Source organism: Rosa chinensis, chromosome 2 (assembly GCF_002994745.2).
Source record: "Rosa chinensis cultivar Old Blush chromosome 2, RchiOBHm-V2, whole genome shotgun sequence".
NCBI lineage: Eukaryota > Viridiplantae > Streptophyta > Magnoliopsida > Rosales > Rosaceae > Rosa > Rosa chinensis.
The window spans coordinates 15,023,593-15,051,382 of NC_037089.1; the positions used below are offsets into that span (position 1 = coordinate 15,023,593).

The following is a 27,790-nucleotide window of genomic DNA, read 5'->3' on the forward strand; positions in this document are numbered from 1 at the left end:
ACTTTGCTTTTTGTCTTATTGTATGTCTGTTCCTTAATAGAGGTTTATCTTTTCTTAATGATAATTCTTGTTTAAAGTTTACTCAATCCAAAAGGTAAGATCTTAAGAGTCTGAGTCAGAATGGTATGAAAGTTTCTGTTTCTTATAGTGACATTAGCATGACTTTACGTTTCTGATCTTGGTTGGAATTTACAGATGCAATCCATCCTGCTGATGTTAGACTTAAAGAGGAAAATCCAGATGATGATCGAGGGCTTGGTTTTTTCAGAGACAATCTAGATAGAGTTTCTCGATGGACTCAACCAATAACATACTTCAATTTATATGAAGGTGATCGTTTTACGGTAAGCATTTAGCAGAAAGGACATATATTTTTACTTCAATACCATCACTTTACTGCCAAATAGAAATGCTAACTTTTTCTTTTTCTTCTTCCCAACTCGTTCTTATGGATTTTATATTGTGAAACTTTGAAGCAATTGTTGGTAACAGTGTTCTTACTGCCTTGACTGTGTATATGTGCATGTAAAATAAATCGAGTTTCTCTATGAACTTTTGATATTATGTAGATTATATTTTGTGTACTTCTCCATGATATGATTGTTGGAATCATCATTCATCTGAGTTGCCACTTAACAATTTATTAGGATTCTTGTTGTGTTAAAAGCTCTCTTATATTATTACTGAGTGATTAGGTAAATTGTTTTATGCAAATATGTATTCTGTTTTCCTACTTCCTCAGTCATTCCACTTCATGATCACCCTGGCATGACTATTTTTAGCAAAGTTCTGTATGGTTCTTTGCATGTGAGAGCTTACGATTGGGTGGAGCCTTCCCACGAAAGCAAGGGATCAAATTACTTTCCAGGTCTACTTTCTCATTGAAATTTCAGCTTTTGCATGGTTTACGCTTCTTACAAATAACTATTTTCATATTGCTCTTAGTTCCTAAACACAATGTTCTCATGATCTGAGGTCAAATTATGTGGTAAATGATGGTGTGCTCTCCAATGCAGTAAGATTGGCACACTTGCAGACTTAATACACATTGTACTTACATGGGTTGAAGAGATTTTACATTCCTCTTTCTCATACTATGAGTCTTTTGGTATGTATTACAGGAGATGAGATGACTTGAATTTTCTGGAAATCAATCAAGGATAAGGTGTGTTGATCTAACTCTTATTTCTCCATCAATATGTGTGTGTTGTAATATATTCTTTTTTCCAGTTTAGATTTTCTGGTCAAGATTTTGATTACTCAATCTTTCTCTTCTCATCGTGTTACATCTGCAGCTTATTCTCCCCTTTTTGGATTTGGACATTAAGTACTTTGACCTTGGTCTTCCTCACCGTGATACCATTGATGATAAAGTTACCATTGAAAGTGCAGAGGCTACTCTTAAGTACGTTTGCTTGATTGGTGTAGGTTGTCAGATAAGGACGTTTTGTATATGCAAACATTTACTTCCATTTTCTTGTATTTGAAAGTTGATATATACATATTATGCAGGAGGATTAGAATGGGGCTGCTCTAGGTAGAAGTGTTTTGGTGTGGATCCTAATATAAATTTGAAAGTATGCTTAGGCAGCAGCTGTGGTTGATAGTCTGGCCATCTTTTAGAAGTGAAGGTGCTGCAGTGCTGTTGTTTTGGCTTACTCTTGATTGCTGCTTGGTTATAGATGATGGGTTTCATATTGTAATTTGATATTTTTCGGTTCATAATAATTGCTATAGATGGTACTAGCTTTGGTGTGCAATACACACCATTTTTTTTTAAAATGAAATATTCTTTTGCGACGGCAAAGTATCCGTCGCAACCAATTCACCCCATTTTTTTTTAAAAATGAAATATCTTTTTGCGACGGCAAAGTACCCGTCGCAAATAGTTTAGCCATTGCGACGGCAACAGTTTTCCGTCACAAATAATTTTTGCAACGGCATTTTACCGTCGCAAATAGATTTTGTGACGCCACCTATTGCAACGCCAGCATTTCCGTCGCAAAAGGCTTAATTTTCCGTCGCGAAAAGTTTTTTCCGTCGCAAAAGCCCAATTTGCCGTCGCAAAATAAGCGTCGCAAAAGCAATTCTTTTTAGTAGTGCATGGAGCACGTTTTACAAATAGGTTAAAATGCTCACTAAGATGACTACTTGATTGGGAAGGGATATGCCCACGCGTTTCCATAACAAGTTTCGGATTCTATCGCGGTTCATGTTGGACAGGATCTTCATTGGAAGCCCTTAAAGAGTTAAGGGAAACTGCTGAACACTAGAAATCCGAGTTTGAGATGAAGGATTTGGGAGAACACGATTATGTCTCGATTTGGAACTTGAGCATCATGTTGATAGATGCTTAGGCATTTTGACAAGGTCAAAACTTCAAGCACCCCCATAATCGTCCGTAGTCTTGATCCTGAAAAAGATCCTCTTCATCCGAAGGATGATGGCAAAGATGTGCTCGAGGCGTACAATAGGCACATTATTGTACTTAGCTAAATGCACAAGACCGGACATCTCGTTTGCAATGAACTTGTTAGCTAGATATAGTTTTGCGCCAACGAGACGCCATTAGATTAATGGGAAAGATATCTTTCAGTACTTGAGATGTACGATTGATATGGGCATGTTCTATCCCTATAGAAAGATGGTGGATTCGGACCCATCACACACCAGGAACGCCTCCAACACTAGTCTGCGTCCTCTATCCCCATCCCAAAACAACGTGTTTTAGAAAGTTTTGCTGATATTGGGTATCTCTCTGACCCACACAAAGGTCGTTTCCAAACTGGTTAAGTGTTCACAATGAGAAAATACTGTGGTATCTTGGAGGTCTACAGAACAGACCTTAGTCACTATATCTTCGAACCATGCAGAGATTATTGCTCTTCACGAAGTGGTTCGTGAATATATATATGGATTGGATCCATAGTTATGCATGCTCGAACAATTGTGGTTTGAAGTCTACCTTAGATGAGCCTACACAAATGAAGCAAGGCTACATCAAAAGCGACCACACCAAGTATAATCAGCTACAACAGACTCTCCTCAAGATCAAAGTGAACTAGGTTCAATCTGAGGATAGTGTAGCAGGCTTGCTCACTAAGTCATTGCCTAAATTCCACTTTCGAGAAATATGTTGGTAGCATCATTTGCTGAAGTTATCCGAACTCCCATGACCGTTGTCATCAGGGGGAGATGTTTACATGTATGGTCTCGAAAGGTGATGGGTGTGTTGTGCTCTTTTTCCCCTTCGACCGAGGTTATTTTTGTCCTACTAGGTTTTTGTTACTCGGCAAGGTTTTTAGAGAGGCAATGAGAGAAGCACCACGTTTGGGCAACACAAGGGGGAGTGTTAAAGTAAAACCCTAATTTGTGTTTGGCCCAAACTCTAGGTTACTTGACCTAGTGGTAATAAGGTTTAATTAGAAGAATCTAGAGATTATCTTTCCTTGTATGATTCAGACTCTATGCATTATAATTCTCTATATAAATAGGCCCCTATTATCAATGAGAACACACAGCAATTTTCTCTCAATTTCTGATTTCCTAAAACAATATTAAATTAGTTGGTGAAACCTGTTGTATAGGTCAACAGATTATCCACTTATAATTTGATATGTGTACTTTGTAAAAAAAAAAATGACTAATACTAAATACTCATTAATTGTTTTATATGTAAATTGTTCAAAAACTTGTAAACTAACCTGTTGACCATCATACCATCTGATAATGGGCTACGGTTTCTCTCCTCTCATCAATTTATGAATGCAATCTCTTTATGGATAGAGAACATGTATTACTTGGTGACTAATCGAGGATATGGTATTTATAGGCAACAAGACTAAGCCCCTCCCATAAAGGAGACTTTTAGAACTAAATACTTTAAGCCACATTTATTTCACAAATCATGTTCACTTCGCTTTTTAATAACCAAGTAAATCGGTATTCCCTAATCGATTTGGTCATGACAAAGAGGGATTCTTAGATCAATAAGTAATCCCAATTCCATATATTACTTGTTGTTCTACATTAAGTTGCCAGCATCTGATTATCCAAATAATTCTTACATGCAGTTACATATAACAACAGATATATAGAAGAATAATGCTGCTGCCTCCAATATCCAGAGATTTAGACTGTACTGAAATGCAACAAAAAGTGGTGGACTTCAATGGTAAAAAGGTAATAATTAACTGTCCTCACCACGCCAATTACATCATCCTCTAAACATGTGTACTTTCAGTACAAGGTCATTCACCTTCATGAGCTCAAATATGCAAACATCTCCTACACTTAAATGATTTTCCTTCACAAATACATGCCAGCCGTGATTAATTTTAGCTGTACGATGGATTTCAGACAGATTCAAACAAGCAGACCAAAATCTATCTCCAACCTGAAGCTTGAGGAACTGCCGCCCGTGTTTCGTGAAACTCATGATAAATCGAAGCGGTATATTCTACAACAAAGGAATATATAGTGCTGAATTCAAAAAATACAACATGCATGTATATATATATATATATATATATATATATATATATATATATATATTGATGATTCTTCACTGAAAAAGGAGTTCAATTAATATTATTACCAGAGTATAATTATGGATATAATGGGGCTGCATGGCTATCATGATGGAAGGATTTTCAGATTTGAAAGCCTTGGCTCTCTCAAGAGCTTTGGACGAGCCTCCCCCATCTTTTTTCCTAGAAAAATCATCTTCTTTCCCTATAAACACGTCAATAGGATATCATGCTTGCATGAACAGTAGAAGAACCATAATTTCGATAATAAAAACCTAGCCATACTCGAAGCAAACATCAATCGAAGTACCTTTCATTTTGGCTTCACTAGTTGGACCAAGTGTTCTCTTTCTTCTGGAAGGCCTAGCAGATGGTGATGGAGATTTGTCTCTTGTTTTAGAGCAGGGGGTAAAATCATTTAAGATTTCAATGGAGTTATCATCTTCAACATAAGAGTCATCGATAATGATGGGATATTCAGTCTCTGTTGCAGTTCTATCAAATATGCAAACTTCGAACATAGAATTCCCTTGGTATGTAAAAAGTAGGAAGTGACCGCTGTCTAGAGAGTAAAACTTGAAGAACTCTTGCCAACCCTTTTCAAACCAAGCCTCACTATCGCTTTCTGTCACTTCCACTTCCCATTGACAACCACTTGGAAGCTTAAGACGCACTGATTTTGATAAGTAGTCTCCATATTTCTTCACAAATTTTGGTGGAATTTTCTGCACGATAGAACATTCATGTCAAACTAAGGTATTTCTTAGATCAGACACACGCGCGCGCACACAGAAAGAGAGATAGGCAGCTAGTATTACCAGTTTGATGCTAGAAGTTTCATCCACAATAACCTTGAAAAATCGGGGAGTAGTAGCAGAAAATGTTGACCGAAAAGCACTCATTTTTTATCTTCGAAAGCTTTTCTCACCGGTTGATGGAGGAAGCATGGAGAAAATTAGCTGTAATTTTGTATGTGTCTGCACCCTTTTAACTTCTCACGTAGAAATCTATAGCCCAATTGTAAGTTCGGATACTCGGATAGGCAGGTTGCACTGTTTTGCAAATATATGTAATTGAAAATGCACCATGGTACTCAAGTAGTCACAAAGCTCGAAGAGAAATCTAATGATATCAACTGTATTGATGGTCATTGATTTTATCCCATGAATGAGTTTCGAGAATCTTAAATTTAACTTGAAGCCGTGAATGATTAATGGAAGAACTGAAAGGTTCATGAACAATATTTCAACCAGATGAGTCATGAGATGAACCCATTAATTGCATAGAACCATCCAGATATCTACAAAGATAAGTAAACAAGCTCCACCACTTACCCACTTCTATTTTTAACATTTTGCCCACTTCCATTTTTTACATTTTACCCACTTCCATACAAGTCAATGGGGTGCTTATGTTATACGAGGCCCCTGAGCTTCTCATTAAGTATCCACACAGGTTGGGATTTATTTACAAAAGATTCGATTAACCCTTGTTAACGGACTTCTAAAACCAAGTCACAGCTCGACAACTAGGCTCCACTATAGTCTATAGCTCTTTATATCAGTATGAAATCACTTTTTTACGAAATAACATTTGGACCATCGATCGCATGAATTGATTGTCAGATTTCTTTTAGACAAACAATGCTATTACGGAGCCACCTCCATAACCCAATTAAGAAAGAAAAAGTACCTATCAATTTTTTCGAATGAAAAAGTACCAATCAATTGTACGTATTAGGAACATAAAGGTTCCATTGACTTTAGAAATTAGCTCCACAATCGATCATTTGGTGTACTGAAATAGTCTTCCAATTATAATAGGTGTCTCTAATTAGTTTGATTAAACAGTTGATCCATGTATGATAGTTGACATAGTAACATTTGGTTAAAAAGATAGCTACCTCAATATGAGCTAGGACTTATACATAAATGTACAAGATCATTGAGTGAGAGAGTGCATATACTTGTACAATGTACATCATGGAATGCATATACCTCTTATTGGCGAATTCACGAGTTCAGGTCCCGGTGGATGCACGCAAATGGGACCCTTGGGAATAGTTATGTGCATCAACAAAAACTGTCAATCGCAACTTTACAATAGTTTTTTTTTTTTTTGGTCTGCAACTTTACAATAGTAGAAACTAGAAAGTTACATGTGGTCGACCTCAACACGCCTCACAAAATGGCATTACTTATGTACTTGCCTAATCAACGGATCTAAAAATGTGAAATTTCAGCACAACGTCATTCATTTGTATCAGCTCAAATATGCAAACATCTCCATCAGTCAAACAATTGTCGTTGGAAAATGCATGCCATCCAGCAGAAAATTTAGCTGTTGAATATTTATCATAGATATTCAACTTCACAGGCCAAGATCTATCACCCACCTGAAGCTTCACAGCTGTTGCTCTTGTGTAGCAAAACTCTTGACAAAACTGGCTCGTACATTCAGCATATAAGGGATATAAAGTTCTAATCGAAGAGATGTAAAGTTTAATATCAAACAATCAGGCTAACAAAGGTTAAGAACTAATTATGAAAAAACATTTATTATTCTTCTGTGGATATATGGGAAAGCTCAAAAATTAATAGGCATGTTAGGTTGATCATTAAATAGCAAACTACAAAGACCCCCCTAGTAGAAGTCCAAAACACAAATAACTCCTCCACTTTTGATTTTATACATCTAAGGACAAAAGTTTACACTTAAGGACATTTTGTCTTTAGTAAGTCTTTTACTTTCCTTAATAGTTATCTCTTCCTTTGGTAAAAATAAAATTGACGGAGCGTAGTGGGCCCATGCTTTTGAATTTGTTTGTTTAACCATATTGCAGGTATAAGTCCATCCTCTATACTCGAAGGTAAACGGTTATTTTTACCATTCATAATTTCGATTGTTGATAGACTTGAGTTGATTGCTATCTGCAAAATTACTACTAAGGAACTGCAAAAGGAGAGAGAGAAATTGAGAAAATTAAAAACCTATAGAGATAATCTTAGTAGAGATTCTCCCAATTACTGGGATATTATCTATAGACTACAGACTAGAATCTATAGAATAGAAGAGGAGATAGATAATCTCTTAGATGTTCTGGAAGAGGAACAAAAACCTCTTGATTATTTGAGCATTGGTTAGATCCGCACATCACTGGTATCAGAGCTTGTAAAATAGCTCAAGGAGAACCCCTCCTTAATGGGGACAATGTCAGAATTGTTATTAGAGAAAATAAATTCTCTATTGAAATCTTCTGATGAGAAATATCAGAAGTTGTTACTAGAAATATCTAGATGTCAAACTCATCTAGAAAAATTACCTGCTATAATCCACCAATTGGAAAGATTGGAAAACAAACTGGATTATATCAAAGAACTTCCAAAAACGGAAGAAGAAAAGCTGACAGTCGTCAGTAGAAAAATCAATGAACAGCAAAAAACGCTGGAATCTATGAAAAATATACTGAAGGACAAGAAAGGGCCTACAGTAAAAAAGAAAACTAATGGATTCAAACCATTAGAAAAACCAGACACAAATCGTGTTTCAAACATGATTTTTCTGGAACCATCTACTAGTCAGACTAGTATCCGGTATGAAAACCCGGAAAAAAGAGAAATGAAAATGTTAAGCATCTTTGGGAAAAAGAAAGGAGTACAGCTCCTTAATGCTGAAGAGTTCGAATTCAATGAAATTGAACAAGAGGTAAAAAACTCCTCAATCCCAAAATTAGATTTTAAACAAATCTACAAAAGGGGAAAGTTTGATCTAATGGATAGCCATTATTTTAAACTACTGGAAATCACAACCCCCGCTACAGCAGGTGGAGAGACTGATCTTCTATTAATCACTCCTTCAGAAGTTGCTAGAGCTCAAGCAAAAAAATATCAATTTATGCATATTGGAGCAGTCCAAGTAGGCATAAATCTGCTTGCACGAGAAGGCATAAACTGTTCGGTCCTATGTGTTCTACAGGACAACAGGTTAACAGACTTCCAAGCTAGTTTGTTGGGAACACTCGAAGCATCCTTATGTGATCAAGTAGCGTATTTCAACTGCTTCCCCAACTTCACCACCAGCTTGAAAGATGCAGCTCATTGTCTACGACTGAGAGTCAAGACAGATGGCATATCTATGAAAGAAGATATGCAAGAACTTGCTATAGTATATAGAATATACTATAAATTGATGAGTACTACAGTAGCCCCTAAGACAAGGATAACGAATATCCCAGGTCTTACTACTGGATTCCTCACCAATCAGAAGAACCATTCACAACAGATCCACAAGGTTACTTGGAATGAAGTGACTTTTCCTCTTGAATGGAAATTATCCGGTCCAAAAAAGCAGCCGGAAAGAGCAAAAGCAAAGATCTACGAGAGTAGAAAGACTGGAGAAATTAGTCTTAATTTTGACAATCACAGAAAAAGTGATGTCTGTCCTGAGAACCTCAGGATAAACAAGAATAATTTTCTGAGAAGAAGCTACAGCACTAGGGAAGCTAGTGTCAGTGGTATAAAACCCACTATTGAAGAACCAATTTCTGAAGAAGAATTGGAGGCTGATCTGAACAGACCAGTCAATATGTTCAGAGCCGAGAGGCTCTATGAACTCTATAAAGAAGCTGAGAATTGTGAAAATTCTGAACGATTAGAAAAACTAATCGAGGAAATGAAAGAATTCAAAATCAGAAAGACGAGAAAAGTCTTTCCTTATCAGGATATTGAAATGGAAGAAGGAGAAAGCTCCATAACTTTCATTAGCAGAGAAAAAAGGAAGGTAAAACTCCCATTACAGAAAGCCCCCACGGGTAAAAAAGGAGAAAGAAATTCACAAAGATTTGTCCCAGAGGACAATCTGCCTAGAGTTCCTATCACGAACTACGGCATCTGGTTAAATCTAGATAAGAGTCTAGATAAAAGAAAAACCATTGACCAATGGGTAGATAGCCTAATGATGGCTTCTGCACTTACCCTTGGCAAATTTGAAGCACCAGATCTGCAGGTGTACTATGAAACTACTCTCACTGGAGTAGCAAAAAAGTATTACCTATCCTTCAAAGAAACTGCCAGAGGAAGAGACTGGCTTGAAGAAATCAAAAATTCAAAATCTCCGTATGATTTTACAGTACCACTGTACGATCAGTTCTGTGGAGATCTTTCAAATCTGAGTGAAAAAGCCAAAGAAACGGCAAAATCAAATATCTATGCTCTCAAGATCTGTGACATGAGATATTTCGAAGAATACCTGAATGAGTTTCAGGAATATTACTGTACAATTGGTGAACTAGAGAATACTGATCTAGTTAATCTGTTGCACAGGAAGCTCCCTGAACCATGGAGAACAGCTGTGAGAGAAAGCATAGCTGAAAAACCAATTGAAAGATTTTCAGTTGGAGGAATTGCCGACAGAATCCGGCAATTACTGAAGGAGCAATGCAAAGCCAATCTTAGAGCTAAGATGGCCAAGAAACAACTCAAAGGAGTTGAAAATTTCTGTTATGGAATACTGGATATGCCCACAAACTGGGGATGTCATGAATCCAAATTCCACAGAAAAAAGAAAAAAGAAAAATATTACTCTAAAAAAATTCAAAAAGAGTAATCAGAAAAGAGATTGGAAATTCAATAAGAGTTCCAATTACAAGAAACAAAAGGATGAAGATCCTAAAAAGAAATTCTTCAAGAAAAAGAAGAATACTCATCAGCATAAACAACCAAGCAAGAAAGCTTGCAGATGTTGGTTATGTAAAGCTGAAGGGCACTATGCCAATGAATGCCCTGAAAAGGGTAAAAAATCTATTAAAGCTCTCTTCGAAGAATATGAGCAAATAGTAGAGGTAGCAAACATGAAAGGCTACGAAATAGCCTATTCTGATGATGAAGATGATGACAGGTCAGTCTACTCTGCCTGGTCTGAAGAAGAAATTTCATCAGATGAGTCTGAGATCGATTCTGAAGTAGAGTACTTCGAATCCAGACAAATGAATGTTTTGAGAATCAAAAATTGGGAAGAAAGCAAGACAGAATCCTTCATGTCTTCTTATCAGGTGAACCCTGGTACATTCGTTTGTGACTACTGCTTATGTCATGAAAAGAATGGTCTCCCTATGTTTTGTAAAGAGTCCAAGAAGACTTATCATAAAGAATGCTTCATAGCTGAAGCAAGAAGAAAAACCAAAAATGGTCCTGTCAGCCAGTTGGTTGAGCAAGAATATGAAGAATATTTCGCTGAACAAAAGGCGAAAGAAGTGGAAACTCTATTCCAGGAAACCATGGAACCATCTTCCTCGAAAAAGGAAGAAATCATCGATGAAGAAAAAATCGATGAAGATATTGAACTGGTTGAAATACCAGAAAATATAGAACTGGTGAAACCACCAGAAACTGTTCATCAAACTGTTCATCTCTTAGAACGACAAGAGGCTACTGAAACATGGGATCTACTTGGCCAACCATCAGGCAAGTTTGATTATAAAGTCAGATATGACCCTCCGTCATGGTTCAGTGACCCAGACATCAAAGAGATAATTCCTACAAACTGAGATGATACAAATAAAGAAGAATGCAAACCACTCATTCCAAAGGAACAAGCTCAGGAAAATGAGCTTCATCAATCGAAAGTCGTCTCTACAAGTAGATACAGCAACTACATAGAGATTGGACTCAAATTCCCTGATTACAGAAAATATCATCTACATGCCTTTGTAGATAATGGATCAGGTTTTACAGTTGCAAAAAGATTTGCAATTCCAGATGAACTCTGGAGAGAAGATAAGAAAAAGTCTGCTACTGGTGTTACATTTGATGGAAGCCATCTCACCATGAAAAAAGTAGCAAAAAATGTTCATATCACCATTGGTGGAGGAACATTTATCATCCAGAATGTTTGGCAATCTGAAGGCCAAGGATCTGATTTCTTGTTGGGAAATGATTTTATTCTCCAACAACGATTCATTCAGGATGAAGAAGCGATAGGCTTCAGGAAAGGAGAACGGGTGTTCTGGGCAGACCGCCTCACACAAGCCAGAACTGTGGTCGGTCCCGGTTTTACTACTCAGTATCAGAGGTCGCAACAGAATAGTGGTGATCTTACCCCCTACAAACCAAAATTCGAACCCATACTCCAAATCAAGCAACAAGAAGAATTACTTGTTGAAGAATCTTCTGAAGAAGAAGAAGAAGAAGAAAATAGTGAAGATGAAGAAGCTAGTTTCATCCATGAGCATAACCTCAAGCACTTTCAGAACAAGCTCGAGTCCCAGCAAATTCCCACTCTTGAAAAAATCAAGAAAACACTAGAGCAAAATGTGGATACAAATCCTCAGAAGTTTTGGGAAAAAGACCCAGTGGTCTGTGAATTGAAATTGCATGACATGAATGCTATCTGCCATGTCAAAGCCATTCCTCATTACAAAGAGGAAGATCAAAAAGAATTCAGAAAAGATATTGAAGATCTTCTGAACAAGAGATTAATTCAACCTTCCACTAGCCCTCATCATGCTCCAGCATTCTACGTGAGAAATCATGCAGAAAACCTACGAGGAAAAGCTAGAATGGTTATTGACTACAGAGATGTCAATAAAAAGACTGTCAAAGACGGTTATCAAATTGCTCAAGTAAGAGTATTGATTAACCAGCTCAGAGGAGCCAAAGTCTTTTCAAAGTTCGATGCAAAGTCGGGTTTCTGGCAAGTCAAGATGCATCCTGAGAGCATACCTCTCACTGCATTTGGAACACCACAAGGCCATTACGAATGGTTAGTAATGCCTTTTGGTCTAAAGCAAGCTCCCTCAATCTTCCAAAGAAAGATGGACAACATCTTCAAGCATGTGGCAGAGTTTTGCGTCGTCTACATAGATGACATCCTAGTCTTCTCCAAAAACAAAGAAGAACACATGAAACACCTCCATGAGGTAGTAAAGCTGATAGTTCAGCATGGAATCATCCTAGGTGAAAAGAAAATCTTCTTTATCCTTGATGAAGTTGATTTCCTAGGAATAAACATCAAAAATGGAGTAATAAAACTCCAACCTCATATTCTTGAAAAGATCTGGAAGTTCCCAGACAAAATTCCTGATGCTAAGAGTCTAGAGAGATTCCTTGGTGTCATAAATTATGGGAGAGATTTCATCCCTAAAATCTCAGGGTTAACAGCGATGTTATCTCCTAAGACAAGTTCCAAAAGAAAATGGAACTTCACAGAAGATGATGAAAAAATCGTGAAGCAGATAAAAAATCTCTGCAAAAACCTCCCTCCTCTGCAACAACCAGAAGAGAATGATGAAATTATCCTCCAGACAGATGCGAGCGATAATTATTGGTCCGGTGTGGTTCTGGCAAAGGCGCCTGGAACTAACATTGAAAAGATCTGTAAATTTTGTAGTGGCAAGTTCAGCCCTGCAGAACTAAATTATCCCACAGGGGAAAAAGAAATTTTGGCTGTCAAGAAAACGATTTTAAATTCTCCAGCTTTTCTTGGAAAACCCTTTACTGTCCGCACCGATTGTGCCAGAGTAAAGAATTTCAAAAATTTCAAACTTGATAAAGCTGCTGATAGAGGAAGATTAGCAAACTGGCAATTATTTCTTAACCAATATGATTATAATGTTGAATTAATTGCAGGAAACAAGAATTATCTTCCAGACGCATTGACCAGGGAAATGGCAATATTCAGCCAGAGAGAAGATGACGAAGGTCGTAATCCCAGAAGCAGAAGGACTGGGAAAGAACATGAGCTTCAAGGAGATCCTATGGAAACCAAAGAAAAGGTTCTTAAAAGGTTTCTGCTAAGTCCTAAAGGACTAGCCTCAACTGATCAATCCCAGGCTAAAGGATTGGCTAGCCCGTCTCAAACGGCAGACGGTAAAGGCTCATCAAGACCGTTGACGGCTGCTGCTTTGCCAAAAAGCAGACCAACTCCAACTGGAGTCATAAATGTTTTTAATTATGAATTAAGAACTTTTGACACTCCTGTGTTCAGAACTGGCAGGAGACTAGCTTATCACCAGAAGGCAATCCTGGATAATCTCTTATTTGCTTTTCAAGAAAGAAGCAGTGGTCTAATGTTCCCAGCACTCTTTGCATTAGCTGAAGAACTATATGAGAACGCCAGACCACAATTTGAAGAAAGTCATATACAGCAGAGTGCTGTAAGAAAAGAAAAAATTCTCTTCCTTGAAAGTCCAGAAAGTGCTAGAGTTCCTGTCATGGCACTTAATGAATCAGACTGGCATGAATTCCATAGTCTGATAGGTAGACATAATCCAGAAGACCTAGTTCCTCCAACTCTCTTTATCGTTTCAGGTCCTTATGTTGGAAGATACCTGGTTAATGTTCAGAGTGAACATCCTCAAGAACATAAGCTCTGGCTTGTTGAAAATGGTTTTGTCCATAATCTGTGGACTAAAACAAATGATGATCTAAAAGGTTTGCCGCCTATCATTGTCAATACAGTCAAAAATGTAAGAAAAAATGGCTGTATGCTTCGACTGAAGTTCAGATCCACTCCTCCAGAATGGATCCAGAAGGCAAACGGTGAAGTTGAATATATTCCTCCTTATCATTATGTAAGAATTATTCAAAGGAAATATCTTCAACCAGCCTGTGTAGGGTACAATGGCCAACCAAACTCAAGCATCCCGTGGATGAAGGCCATGACTCTAGAATATATCAAAAAGATCATCTCTGAGGATACCTACAATACCTTCCTGGCAGCAGGAGAAAAAATTATCATCACTGCTTACGATCATCCTGACGTAGTCAGCAGTGACTTATTCCTATCTCTTACCAGAAAAGAGATAGATTCGACACTGGCATGCTTACGATGGGTGGAAAAACTTGAAACTGACAACCACTACAAGATGTATGTTGATACAGATGTCGAAGACAATGCAACAACAGTAAGGATGGCCCAGGCAGATAACGACTCGTTTGTCCTTGGTCACAATTCAGAAACCGATGAGAACATGTGAAGCAGCAGGTGTAGAAAACACCGAAAGTCCTTTTGGATTTTTCCCAAAAGTGACTTTTGCTTTTCAAAAAGCAGGTGAAAAACATTTCACCTAAAGGAATCTGCTTTTTCCCCAGCCGACCTCCACCAGCAGGAGCACTAAGGAAAGCAGGAAATCACGGAGTCGTTCTGTACATTTTGTTGTTTTGAATTGTAATTTGAGTTCCGCTCCCTATATAAGGAGCTTTAGCTTCCCTTAGAAGGCATTCGAAGTAGAAAACATCAGTCTAATATTCGAAAATTGAGCAGAATCAGATTCTCTCATAAATAAGGAAGCCATAGTAGCAGCAGTAGCAGGTTTTATATAAATCTCTTTATGCAAGTGTGCCTCTGATTCCAAGTAAGTATTTGTAATCAAGTTATGAGTAGCTAAGCAGCTTCTAGCTGTTTGCCCAAGAGTGAGGCTCTGGGTTCTGTATCTATATTTATGTTTGAATAAATAAATTCAGTTTGTGCTCAGTACCCCGTCACAAAAATATTTTGCTGTTTCTGCATTTATGTTTTGGTAACAGTAGCAGTTAGTAAGCAGTAGCAAGCTTTCTATTTTATTTTAAAAGCTGACTCTTATCATACTAAGGCAGCAGTGATTCCGCCCTGATAGTAGCCGCTTAGACAGGAAGTCGTTAGGCGAAGTTGTGGCATGTTGAAGGCTAGTCCTTAGGCTGATACTGTGTTTAGTCTGGAAAAGTAAAATATAAGCTGATACTGTGTAAAGAACAAAAAGAGGTAAAAGGAGAATAGTGTGTGTCCTTAATTGTATAAGGGAAAATGTTGTGGACTTTGTTGTCAAAAAATCTATTGTCTGGTAGTGCTTTGTAGTTAACTCATCATTAAAAGCTTACCAAAGTATTATAATGGAGATATGACGGGTGAATGGTGACTACTGAAAAAGGTTTTTCGGATTTGAAACCATTGCTCTTTCAAGAGCTATAGTTTTTACTTTTTACATTAGCTGTTGACGAATGCATCCTCCCACAAACCTTATGTGTTCCTTTCCGAAAACTTTGAGTGCTAGACAAGCCTCCACCATATTCTTTTCTGATAATATCATTTTTCCCTGTTCAAGATTATAATACAATAATACAAACAGTTAAGAACAGTAGGAGTGCATTTGTTTTGGTAGAGAACACAACAATTTGTTTTTGATTAAAACTATATATATTTACACATAAATAAACTATCAAATATGCATTCCATACCTTGAAAATTTTCTTTACTATTTGAACTTATTCTTCTTCTCTTGTGAGGCCTAGGAGATGGTAATGGAGATTTCTCCCTTGTTTTTGGGCAGGAATGTGGGAAATCGTCCGGGACTTCGACAGAGTTGTCATCTTCACAATTAATGTTATCAGATTCTTCTATATGGACGGGATAGGCAATCTCTGTGGCACTAGTATCAAATATACAAACCTGGAATTTAGAATTCCCTTCATATCCAAAAAGTAAGAAGGCACCGTAGTCTAGGGAGTAAAATTTAGAGAATGCAGGCCAGCCCTTCTCAAACCAAACCTTATTGCCGCTTCGCGTCACTCCCACTTCCCATTCACAACCACTTGGGATCTTAAGACATACTGAATTTGAGAGATGTTCTCCATATCTCTTCACAAATTTCTTTGGAATTTTCTGCACAACAGAACTTGATAGATTAATTTAGAATGGCATTTACAGTAAACAATTTAGAATGTCATTTATGGTAATGAGTTACCTATCATTATTATACTAAAAAAATTAAGTTAATGATTACTAAATTTAATATCTCCACTCCCTAGCCTATGGAGAAGATTAAACATTTAACTTCGTAGTGTGGTTTCTATATATTGTGTTTGTTCCAATAAACTGTAATGTGGTAGCTCAATCAGTTTGTTGATGAAACCATGATTGTAATTAAAGGGTGAGTGTGGTAGTTCTTATCCCTTTGTCAGGGATTTGTGCCATTGAGTTTTCATTGGTAAGGTTTTAATGAGTCCACCTTCTGATCCCTCAAGTTTCTAATTAATCGCAACTTCGAAATCTATCTCCTCTTCAGTTGATGAAATTCCTCAATATCTATCAAAAGAAATTTAAGCTATAAGCTAAGACATGAGTGCATGACTTGACCAAAAATCTTGAAACGAAATCACATTAGCTATACCTTTTGCACCCTTGTAATGATCCAAGTTTCTATTTTAGCCAAACAAAGTTATTAAAGCAAACTCTATATAGCTAGCAACAACATACACCACACACGAATATGTGGAGTAAAAGTATCTATAGAAATTCAACTCCATTTTAATTGGAAATACCCAAAATTTGCAATGCTTAGATTTCTGGTTTGGGATTGTATTCTCCAACACATCCAAACCTCCTACAGCTATCATATTATTCCATTTAATACAACACATACAATGCTTTCTTTTTGCAGCAAACATTCTTCACCATCAAATATTCATACAATTCCATGAAAAAATTTAGGGAAAAATTCACCAACGGTGTCTGGACACTTAAGGGACTTTCAGAATGATACCTGAACTTACAAAGTTATCAATGTGATACCTGGACTCATTTTTTCGTATCAACATCGTACCTATGACCAATTTCCGTAACGGCTCCGTGACGGAAATTGGTCGTAGGTATCACATTGATACGAAAAAATGAGTCCAGGTATCACATTGATAACTTTGTAAGTTCAGGTATCATTCTGAAAGTCCCTAAGTGTCCAGACACCGTTGGTGAATTTTTCCCAATTTTGCACGTGCGATGCACGTGAGTTACTTAATGAAGACAAAATGACCGATTTACCCTCAAATTCTTTCTTCCTTTTCTTTTCTTTTCTTTTTTTTCCTTATTCTTCTCTCTCTCTTTCTTTCTTTTCTTGATTCAAATCATCTTGCTAGTCCGATTCCCACCGCCGATCGCCGATCAAACACCGCCGCTGCGTCTCAATCCACCTTCATGTACCACATATGTTTCTGGTTCCCCCAACTTCAAATCCTATAGCAAATTGAAATTGTGCATTGAGACTTCACAGCTCACTCCGAGTTCATCCCCGCCGCCGTCGCCAATGACTTGACCACAACAACCTCCACCACCGCACAACAACGTCATCCTCCGCTGCTTCTCGATTGGGTTTGGGGATAAGGACTGCTTCTTCCTCCACCGCTAGCGAAATCGTGGAGGCTCAAGGCCACATTCTAAGGGCCACCGGCCGGAAGGACAGCCATAGCAAGGTTTGCACCACCAAAGGCCCCAGGGATGGCAGCATCAGGCTCGTCGCCCACACCGCCATTCAATTCTACGACATGCAGGACCGGCTTGGATACGACCAACCTAGCAAGGTCGTCGATTGGCTAATCAAGAAAGCCAAGGCCGCAATCAACGAGCTCGACTAGCTGCCACCGTGGAACCCAAACTAAATTTATGTTCACACAACATTTTCTCCGACGATGCCGATATCCGCCGCGCAGGACACGCAGAACGTGAGCCTCAATTTCTCGATGGTGGAGGCTCCGAGTCCTTTGTTTACTAATCGGAGAGGCACAATGGTGGGTAGCAGCGGAGTGGCTAAGCTGGTGAATAAGAACAGCTCGAATTTTCTGCAGGTGAGGATGGTGTGGAGGCCGAAGTTGTTAATCTTTGTCTGCCTAAAATTGCCTCTGATCGAAGTTGGGCTAGAGGCCGAAGTTGTCGGCTAAACCGATGAAGTTGCAGGTGAGGATGGTATGGAGGTGGTGTTGCATGTCGGGAAGAAGGAGAGGATGGAGCGGTGTGATTGGAGCTGTGATTTGAGAGTGGAGGGCTGGCGGGGTCTGAGTTTCTGATCAATGGTGTATAAAAGGGGGTCGGAGGAGAGAACGAGAGTAGTGGTGGTCAAGTCATTGGCGGCGGCGGCGGGAATGAACTCGGAGTGAGCGGTGAAGCCTCAATCCACAATTTCAATTTGCTATAGGATTTGAAGTTGGGGGAACCAGAAACAACTGACCATCTGTGGTGCATGAAGATGGATTGAGACGCAGCGGCGGTGTTTGATCGGCGATCGGCGGTGGGAATCGGACGAGCAAGATGATTTGAATCAAGAAAAGAAAGAAAGAAAGAGAGAAGAATAAAGAAAAAAAAGAAAAGAAAAGAAAGAAAGAATTTGAGGGTAAATCGGTCATTTTGTCTTCATTAAGTGACTCACGTGCATCGCACGTGCAAAATTGGGAAAAATTCACCAACGGTGTCTGGACACTTAGGGACTTTCAGAATGATACCTGAACTTACAAAGTTATCAATGTGATACCTAGACTCATTTTTTCGTATCAATGTGATACCTACGGCCAATTTCCGTCACGGAGCCGTTACGGAAATTGGTCATAGGTACGATGTTGATACGAAAAAATGAGTCCAGGTATCACATTGATAACTTTGTAAGTTCAGGTATCATTCTGAAAGTCCCCTAAGTGTCCAGACACCGTTGGTGAATTTTTCCCAAAAATTTATATATTCATAGCAAAAAGGTAATGATCAACTAGCTAGGAGTAATCTACAGGCCTTAGAGATATATACAGAGTGAGAGAGGAGCTTACAAGTTTGATGTCTTTAGAAGTATTCTCCAGAATGATCTTGAAAAAATGGGGAGTTGTGGAACAAAACGTAGGCCAAACACCACTCATTGCAAGGCTTGCGATCAATCACGACCACCAAACCAATGCTTAATCACAACTTGTCGATCGGCGACTGATCGATCATGGAAGAGCTAGCTCCCCGGAGTTTTTCTGATTTCAGCCTTCCTCTGTGCACCGGAGGCAAATCTCTGTTCGAGATCACAAATTGTATCAACCATATAGGGTTTAACTCTCTGTTTCTTTTTTTCTTTTGATTTTTCCTTCTTTGATTTTCGGGTATAATGGGGGACAATAGGCCCAACAAACAAGAAAAAATTGACGAATTACTGTACTAGGACATCTCGTAGAAATCTCAATTTAGTTTATAAGATCTAGGTAACTATCGGGATAATTACCATGCAATAACCTGCCTTTTCACGGTAAATTCATATAAACACGTGACACGTCCTTAGGTTTAATCTGATAGGTAAAACCATAGACATGTACGTTGATATCATACACCCAAAGAGATACACAAACAAATTACTACAAATTAAGATGACTCTATTCCTACTAGGAATTCCTAATTAAACCGAGAATAAGCAATATGTATATAACGAATATAACCAAGTGAACAAAACGTGAAGGGACTAAAAATCTTTAAACGTTCTTGAATACTTAGTTTTCAGTTCCGACTTTGTGAACCTACTTATTTGAATAATCGACCTAATATTTCTTACCATAAAGTTTTGTAAAACACGTCATTTCTTTATAATTGATATAACTCTCAAATAGACTTCTGCTAGAAAACACGGACGTTTAGAAGAGTTAACAACGTAAAAGAGCTCCGAGAATAGAGGGACGAAAATTAGGGTTTTGGAAACGCACAGAAGCGACTGTTGCCTGTCCGGCGGCGTCCCAGCATCGACCATAGGTCCAGGCCTCATCGATGAGTGGAGGATGTTGCCGGACGGGATTGTGGGGGCTTGGGGTTCCAATTTTTGGTATCCGGTTCGACCTTCTTGGTCGAGTATGATTTTTCGTCCCTCTCAGGCGGCGGTGCAGGCGGGCAGGATGGATGGTTGGCGATCGACGCAGGCTTGGAGCAAGTGGTCAGAGGCTGGATCGTGGCGGCGGTTTTCCATGGATCGTACAGCGCTGACTATATCTCCGGGGTTGGTCGATCGGAGGAGAGTACAAGGGTGTCGAACTTTCAGGCGGAAGGACGAAGCCGGGCGACAAGGCACGGCGAGTTTCTCTCTGATTCTCGGTGTGGGCTCATCGAGATCTGGCTTTACGCCTGGATCTGGCCGACAAAAGTTGAGGTTGGTGTGGCTTGCTGCGTGGATGGAGTTTTTCCGGCGGTGCGAGTTCGACGGGAAGGATTTATGGGGTGGTCTGCAGGCGGGTCATCTGAAGAGGAGGAAGATGGTCGCGGCGGCTGGTTTTTGATTTTGTTTAAAGTAGTTTTCTTGGTCAAGATTTCAATTAGGGGTTTGGTTAGGTTTTTCTGGTTTTTAGCATGTCCCTACTCTGTTGAGCTAGGGTTGGGTCAAATTGAGGTGCCATGGATGTGGTGTTTTTCCTGGGGACGAATTGGTTTATTGTTGGTTTTGTCTTATGGTCAATGTGCTGACGAGCGATCCTTGCACGTGGTCTGGCATTTTTGGGACACGGTGTGGAAAAGGGCGTTGGTTGTTTTAGCGGTTGTCTATGAGGTGGAATCGATATTCTCGGGATTCTCGGTAGCCCGAGTCGTTGGGCGGTATTGGTGGTTAGGGGTTGGGCTCTTTCAGCTCATGGAAGTCATTTATGGTGACGGACCCGTAACTGGTTTAGGTTTTAGGGAGGAGAGTGGGGAATTCTTGTCCACCACCGGTCATTCCCGTGTTATGTAACTTCGTTTCATTTTAATAAAGGATCTTATTCTCAAAAAAAAAAAAAAAATAGACTTCTGCTCAAACAAATCCAAAAGAACTACTCTCTGGCTAATTTTAGCAACTCGAGTGCAAATTCCTAAGATTCCAATGAGCAGTATTTGCAGACAAAAGTATTCGGTTATTGGGGAAAAATCAATATACTTGTATTTGTTTTGTTCTGCTTTGGTCGTCAAATTTGAGCCTACAATCAAATAGTGATCTCAAAATTGTATGGAACATAGCGAGTGGGAAAGAAAGAAAATGTTGGGGAGGGGTATCCAAGCTAAAAAAAGGTTGGCTGGTAAAGTCATTGTTGAACTTCAAAAGTTTTACCGAACAGTGTACATCAAAGTTGGGGCAACCATCTTAGTTTGGTTGACTTGCATTCAATTGACTTAAGATTAAATGCCTTTCTTAGCTAGGTTGGCATTGCAGGTGTCTTGGTTTATGAAGGAGCTCAAAATGGTATAACATTAAAAGACTTATTTGTCTTGTCCTGCCAACTATAAACTTACATCTCAACTAGGAAACAAGTCAGTAGAGTCTCTGTATTGCTCTGCTCAGAGCTTCAGACTCATCATTTTATTACAAGAAATGAATTCTGAAATGAATGCAGGAAATAGTACATATATTCCAACACTAGAAAAAGTTCCATGTTTAGATCCAAAAGAAACGATTTCAACAACATCAAGAATTTAACTCCAAATTAATTCAAACACTAGAATAAGTAAATGTACTAATTCCACAAAACATTGATCCAACATTAGTTCAATAGTAGTAAATCTAATACATAAACATTGCATTTAGGCCACAAGCTCAGTGCAAATAAGATTAGTCTGACGTAGTAACATCTTCATTAGATCCTGCATCCCCATCATTAGCACCACCATCATCAGCATCATCGTTGTCGTCATCCTCATCATCAGCATCATTGTCATCATTGTCAGCATAAGCATCAGCACTATCATCATGGCTTGAACCGGATGCAGGATTCATCTCCACAGTGCTACTTGAATTCGGTGGATAATTCATCTCCAAAGGTGGATAGTTTATCTCCAAAGTGTTCCTCTTGAAAATCTGTACCCCGAAATGCAAGTAATCCCCTTGGGAGCTGAAGAGGAGTAAGCTACCATGCTCCAGCGAGTAATGCTTCGCGAATCCAGGCCAACCCTTTTGCAGCCAAATCTTTCTGTTACTCTTTGTCAACTCGATTCCCCAGCCTGCTCCTTCAGAAACCTGGATAAGTATTATCTGTGCCAGACGATCTCCACATTGCCTCACAACAGTTCTTGGAATTTCCTGTACATAACATCATGTCCCCCATTAAACTAATTATGCAGCATGTAGAAACTAGGAAGACAATACATGTCACATGAAGATATTTATAAAATTAATTGTATTTTGGAAATCAAATTAATGGTGCTAACCATCAAAAGGATTTTAAAAAAATAACAAAAAAAAATAATAATACCCTAGCCATGAAGCTGTAGTTAAAAGCAATAGACAAACACTAACCAGTGACAGCTGGTGAAGTATACCATGACCAAAACCAAAACCTGGCCACAACTTGTTCAGAAAATCTTAACAAGCTAGCAAATTTTTTTACCACCATTCCATTTGGGATGGAAATATAAGGTAAACATCCATACATCATGAAATAGAGTGCAAATACAAGCTGTATGCTAGTTTACAGCATATATGAACATATACAAACAATTTTTTCTATATTTTTGTGCTTTTGAGTTCTGAGTGAAAAACTATATACTCAAACATATTTCATATTTGTAGGGTAGCAGGAAAAGGAAAGATCTATTAAGACAAGAAATTTCATTTTGGTGCTTCAAAACACAAGAATGTGAGAAATATCAAATATCAAGGAAATTTTCCTTAAAAACACCTTAAAGTCTTGAACATCTATAGTGAAGAAGATGAAAAAGTATGAAAGAGAGTTTGTTACCTACACCTTATATGATAAAAGTAAATGATATAAATGAAGGAAAGATGAACTTAGAAGCTGAAAGAAGATGAAAGGAAGTTTTTCAACTCACAAGTTTTCCATCTTCAAGTGCTTGAGCCAAGACTATCACGAAGAAGCTTGGAATGGTGACTGGAAAGACAGAGCCTTTACGATTCCTCCGGCCATGAGAAGCCATCACAGATCAATGAGTTGGGATGCACTCTGCTTCAAGCTTCCAGAGGAGAGTTAAAAACTTGAATGACTGCTGAAAGCTGCTGTATAAATAGCCAATAAATGCTTCCTTTGTTTCCGTTGGAAATTTTTACTTTTGATCTCAACCATTTATTGTTGATTAGTTTAAGCACTCTCTCTCTCATCTTTAATACCATCTTATGTAGGTAGAAAAATTTTCCTTTCAAACTCTCTTCATTAAGTGTGCAGTTGTGCAAAAGTTTGTCACTCTGTCCATCATGACTGTTCAAACCAAGGTAAAAAAAAAGTGCTTATCTATGGTTTTTCCTGCAGTAATTTTCTTTACCTTTCTATCTTGTTGTATTAGCCTATTAGGTCATGGTTTGGGGGCTCCCATTACAGTAGTTTTTCAGTGAAGTAAGCATTGTAACCAAGAAAGAAAGAAAAGAAAGAATAATAACTTGGTTTAGGCTTTCAAAAGAAAAAAGAAGACTCAGGAGTTATAATGCAGTTTCAGATATGTCGAAGACTTTCCTTACATACATCTTGACTATATGCTAATCATAGTTTTAGGTAGTTGTTAGATGCAAACATAGAAGGTAGCATAAAACCTGTTAACAAAGGCTGGAAATATTTTATAGCATAAATTGATCATAAGCTAGCTACCAGATAGTTTTGATCGCCTTACGCATCTACATCTTCAGCTCGGAATATGTGAACTTTAAACGTTGGAACTTCGCATCCCTTTTTCAGCTCAAACACACAGGCATCCCCTACTTTGAGATGATTGTCATGCACAAATGATTTCCAAGATACTCTTCCTTGTCGTTGCTTTCCCTCACTCCATACCTCGACAGTGAACGTAGCAGGCCAAATTCTCCCAGCCGAATTCTGTAGGTTAACAATACGAACACCTCTAGCACAAATACATTCTTTTGCAAAGGCTCCTTGTAATTTCTACAAGCAGAAAAGACAAATATATACATAAACGAGTCCATAATCCATTGTCCCCAACCTGTTTCACTCAAGAATTTATATTGCATACAAACTGGGATAGAGTAAATGGTCTACAAGTCTATTGTAGCAGGTAGTTGAGAAAGCTTACCAAATATCTTGATAGGTATGATTTTTGCATTCTGACTACAAGATATGGATTACTATACTTGAAACTTGTAGCTCTCAGAAACGCTCCATCTCTTGTATCGACATCATGCTCATTAGCCTCTAAAGATATTGATGCAGTAGGCATGCTTCCCCCCTCCGCTGTGTAATTTACAAGATCAACTTCATGACAAATTACAAACTAAAAGGAAAAAGAAGTCCAAGAGAACTTTGCATGGAAATTCACACAAAATAAACCAAAAATTCCATATGTAATTATGCACCTTGACAATTCTTTAAGGAACTAGGAGTACCATAACTTCTTTTTTCTCTTTGATGCTTCACTCCTTGATCTTTAGTTTTACCTCTGGGGTAGGAATTCACTTCAGCTTCATCACCTGATTTTGTCCTCATCGTCTTATGAGGCCAAAGGCTTGCCAATTCTCTTCTCCCTCTTTTCTTTGAGGGAACCACATCCAATATTTCAACAGAAACATCATCATCTTCAAGTTCTTCCCCCTCGCCAAGGCTTGAATTCGTGGGATAATCTATCTCCATAGTATTCCTAGTAAAAATTTGCACTTGGAAACTGGAATAATCACCCTCACAACTGAACACTAATAAGTATCCATGGTCTAGGAAGTAAAACTTTGCGAATTCTGGCCAGCCCTTTTCTAACCAAACCTCACCATCACACCTTGTCAATCCTATTCGCCATTCTGCTCTGCTAGGAACCTTAAGCAATACTGACTCTGCCAAACAATTTCCATGCTTCATCACAAATGCCTTTGGAATTTCCTGTACAAGACTCGTCAAATTAAGATCGATGTACATGAATTTGTAGCATGTATGTATAGCAACACAAACATACATATAAATGCAATGGTGCATGAAAGTAAACCTAGGAAAAATAATCCCGAGAGTTTTTTACTTCAAAGCTGTTACTTATAATATGATCAAACATTCTTTGCAAGCAGAGATTAATTTCACAACGTTAGGATAGACAAGCCCTCCAGTAGTAATTTTGCATTAACCAAAACCCCTTTGATACGTACAGTGCACATATATGTAAACGTTTTGTATGAATAAGAAGATGGTGTGAGGGACTTACAATCTTTCCATCTCGAAGTGCACTGTCAAGAACGATCTTGAAGAAGCTTGGAGATTTGGCGGCAAAAGGAGAAGGCTCTTCTGTTTCTCCCATTACTCGTGCTTTCCCAACTTGGAAAAGAAGCTTTTTTGCGTTTTTATAGTGAACGTGGTTAAGTGGGTGGGTCGGTGGCCCAATTAAGTTGAGCCCAAACAAGCAATTTATTGACTAGTGTAAAAGTCCAAGCCCAATTAGTTATAAGAAGGCAATTTCTTTTCTTTTCTTGGTGTTCTGGTACTGCACCTGCGCCTCTCTATATTTCTTATTTCCCTCCAACCAAGACCCCTAATGCTCCGCCTCGTAAAACCCCTCCGGCCGCCGTCCGCGGTAATTGCTTTTTTTTTTTTTACATTTAAAAATAATGATAGAAAATAAAAATGCTCTCCTTTTTGCTTTGTTTGGACTATGTTTTAGTTTATTTTTTGTATATGTCATGCTTATGAAGACACCAAAGTCATACAAAGGACCTGCTGGGTGCTGGTGATAAGACATATTGCTACTCTAGAGTCTAAGCATTGACCAGTTGACTTGAATCTTCAGCTAACCACTGCCATTCACCGAGTTTTCTGAATTTGAGGGACTTGCAGTAGGATTTGGGTGGAAAAAATGGTTGTCTGTATTGAATATTGGCTTTATTTAATTGATGGGCAATATCCAATTGAATGGTCCATGGTGATCACGTGGGCAAGGCCCCTAGGTTAATTAGGATAGGATATATATATGTATGTCTAGATTGATTAGGTAATATATATATATATATATGCCTACTGCGGCTGCAGAGAGATAGAGAGAGTTAACTTGATTATTGGGTTATTGAGATTTTGGGTAGAGTTTATTCTAAAACTCTAATTGGATTCTCTCCAAATTGATTATAGTGGAATTTCTCGCCGGCTCCGAAGTGGATGTAGCTCAATCACATTGATTGAGTGAACCACTATAAATTCTTGTGTTCTTGTGTTTGCTTTCTTTTTCGTTGTTTGGTCGCTCATCTAGTTCCACATCAATATTGTGTTTGTTACGCTTCCGCACAACAAACTGGCATCAGAGCTCTGGTTCTGAATTGGGAGTTGATTCATTAATTGGAAATCATGGTTGACGAGAAAAAGAAAGGGACTGAGTCTTCAGGTTCTTCGCGTTGGTCAACTTCCAGGCCATCAATTGGTAATGCCAAATTTGAAGTTGAAAAGTTTAATGGCACCAACAATTTTAGCATGTGGCAGGGTGAGATGATGGATGTCTTGTGTCAACAAGAATTGGATATAGCTCTGGAAGATAAACCTGCAGACATAGATGATGTAGAGTGGGCGAGAATTAACAAGCCCACTTGTGGTTCTATCAGAATGTGCCTTGCTAAAGATCAGAAATTCTTTGTCATGAAAGAAACTTCTGCAAAAGAGTTGTGGAAGAAATTAGAAGACCAATATATGATCAAGAGTGCTGAAAATCGGTTTCACCTGAAGAGGAGGCTTTTTCGATTTAATTATCGACAGGGTGTTTCTGTGTCTGAACACATCAATGATTTCAATAAGATACTTGCAGATTTGGCTAATTTGGATGTGAAAATTAGTGATGAGGATAAAGCGTTGTGTTTGCTAAATTCTCTTCCTGACAAGTATGAGCATTTGATTACAACTTTGTTGCATGGAAAGAATGATGTGAAATTTGATGATGTGTGTAATTCATTGATAAATAATGAGTGCAGAAAGAAAGAGAAGCAACTTCAGAATGTTTCAGGTGAAGCACTTGTAGTAAGGGGCAGATCTGATGAGAGAAAACCTACTGGAAAAAGAGGTAAATCTCGTTCCAAGTCAAGAAGTAAATTTCCTGCAAAAGATGAGTGTGCTTTTTGTCGCAACAAAGGTCATTGGAAGAAAGATTGTCCTAAGTTGAAGAATAGGATTCTGAAGTGAATGTTGTAAGAGATGATGAAGATGACGACTTTGATTTTGCTTTGAGTTGTTCATCAGCTTTTGAAGATTTTGAAGAAGATGAGAATGAGTTTGCTTTGGCTAGTTCATCTGCAGTTAGTTATTCTGACAAGTGGATTATGGATTCAGGTTGTTCACATCATATGTGCCCTAATAGGGAATGGTTCTCTACTTTCAAGGAGTTGAATGGTGGAGTAGTTTTGATGGGAGACAACAGTCCTTGCAGAACAAGAGGGATTGGTACAATTCGTCTCAAGATACATGATGGAGTAGTCAGAGAGTTAACTAATGTTAGGTATGTTCCAAATTTGAAGAAAAATCTTATCTCTTTGGGAACTTTAGAATCAAAAGGGCACACAATTACATTGAAAAGTGGAGTTGCTAAAGTTGTCTCTGGTTCACTTGTGATGATGAGAGGTGAAAGGTTCAGAAATTTATATT

At 38.4% G+C, this 27,790-nt stretch overlaps 4 protein-coding genes and 1 long non-coding RNA gene across 6 annotated transcripts; 1 reads left to right on the forward strand and 4 right to left on the reverse strand.

Annotated features, from left to right (window-relative positions):
* The first annotated feature begins 716 nt into the window (after window positions 1-716).
* Window positions 717-1,965, forward strand: LOC112185891. 2 transcript variants are annotated; one of them, XR_002930512.2, is made up of 4 exons: window positions 717-868; window positions 1,122-1,165; window positions 1,296-1,405; window positions 1,513-1,965. It is a non-coding gene; the product is annotated as an uncharacterized LOC112185891 (long non-coding RNA). The 2 variants fall into 2 exon arrangements; XR_005805488.1 differs by having other exon boundaries at window positions 1,296-1,527.
* A 2,251-nt stretch (window positions 1,966-4,216) lies between these two features.
* LOC112183766 (B3 domain-containing transcription factor VRN1) lies at window positions 4,217-5,431 on the reverse strand. The gene is made up of 4 exons (XM_024322102.1): window positions 5,348-5,431; window positions 4,840-5,254; window positions 4,598-4,734; window positions 4,217-4,459 (listed from the first exon to the last, which is right to left on the reverse strand). The coding sequence occupies exons 1-4, from the start codon at window positions 5,429-5,431 to the stop codon at window positions 4,217-4,219; spliced, it is 879 nt and encodes a 292-aa protein (XP_024177870.1).
* Window positions 5,432-15,460: 10,029 nt separating this feature from the next.
* LOC112183767 (B3 domain-containing protein At4g01580) lies at window positions 15,461-19,330 on the reverse strand. Its single transcript, XM_024322103.2, has 3 exons — window positions 19,085-19,330; window positions 15,740-16,163; window positions 15,461-15,597 (listed from the first exon to the last, which is right to left on the reverse strand). Exons 1-3 carry the CDS (start codon window positions 19,169-19,171, stop codon window positions 15,461-15,463), a joined length of 648 nt encoding a protein of 215 aa, XP_024177871.1. The 5' UTR covers window positions 19,172-19,330.
* Window positions 19,331-21,674: 2,344 nt separating this feature from the next.
* Window positions 21,675-23,245, reverse strand: LOC112185917 (B3 domain-containing protein REM20). The gene is made up of 2 exons (XM_024324250.2): window positions 23,070-23,245; window positions 21,675-22,320 (listed from the first exon to the last, which is right to left on the reverse strand). Exons 1-2 carry the CDS (start codon window positions 23,172-23,174, stop codon window positions 21,853-21,855), a joined length of 573 nt encoding a protein of 190 aa, XP_024180018.1. The 5' UTR covers window positions 23,175-23,245; the 3' UTR covers window positions 21,675-21,852.
* Window positions 23,246-23,854: 609 nt separating this feature from the next.
* On the reverse strand, window positions 23,855-25,475 carry LOC112183768. The gene is made up of 5 exons (XM_024322104.1): window positions 25,383-25,475; window positions 24,969-25,069; window positions 24,637-24,860; window positions 24,276-24,433; window positions 23,855-24,127 (listed from the first exon to the last, which is right to left on the reverse strand). Exons 1-5 carry the CDS (start codon window positions 25,473-25,475, stop codon window positions 23,855-23,857), a joined length of 849 nt encoding a protein of 282 aa, XP_024177872.1.
* Window positions 25,476-27,790: the final 2,315 nt, after the last annotated feature.

What these genes read in the sequence shown, in the direction of transcription:
- LOC112183766 (XM_024322102.1), bottom strand. Translation starts at nt 5,431, where the DNA reads ATGAGTGCTTTTCGGTCAACATTTTCTGCTACTACTCCCCGATTTTTC. An exon ending in TAGTGAAGCCAAAATGAAAG is followed by an intron (nt 4,735 to 4,839) that starts GTACTTCGATTG and finishes ACGTGTTTATAG; the next exon opens with GGAAAGAAGATGATTTTTCT. An exon ending in ATATCCATAATTATACTCTG is followed by an intron (nt 4,460 to 4,597) that starts GTAATAATATTA and finishes CCTTTGTTGTAG; the next exon opens with AATATACCGCTTCGATTTAT.
- LOC112183767 (XM_024322103.2), bottom strand. Translation starts at nt 19,171, where the DNA reads ATGAGTGGTGTTTGGCCTACGTTTTGTTCCACAACTCCCCATTTTTTC. An exon ending in CTTCTAAAGACATCAAACTT is followed by an intron (nt 16,164 to 19,084) that starts GTAAGCTCCTCT and finishes TCTGTTGTGCAG; the next exon opens with AAAATTCCAAAGAAATTTGT. An exon ending in TAGTAAAGAAAATTTTCAAG is followed by an intron (nt 15,598 to 15,739) that starts GTATGGAATGCA and finishes AATCTTGAACAG; the next exon opens with GGAAAAATGATATTATCAGA.
- LOC112185917 (XM_024324250.2), bottom strand. Translation starts at nt 23,174, where the DNA reads ATGGCTTCTCATGGCCGGAGGAATCGTAAAGGCTCTGTCTTTCCAGTC. An exon ending in CACTTGAAGATGGAAAACTT is followed by an intron (nt 22,321 to 23,069) that starts GTGAGTTGAAAA and finishes TGTTATGTACAG; the next exon opens with GAAATTCCAAGAACTGTTGT.
- LOC112183768 (XM_024322104.1), bottom strand. Translation starts at nt 25,475, where the DNA reads ATGGGAGAAACAGAAGAGCCTTCTCCTTTTGCCGCCAAATCTCCAAGC. An exon ending in TGGCGAATAGGATTGACAAG is followed by an intron (nt 24,861 to 24,968) that starts GTGTGATGGTGA and finishes TGATTATTCCAG; the next exon opens with TTTCCAAGTGCAAATTTTTA. An exon ending in CATACCTATCAAGATATTTG is followed by an intron (nt 24,128 to 24,275) that starts GTAAGCTTTCTC and finishes TTCTGCTTGTAG; the next exon opens with AAATTACAAGGAGCCTTTGC.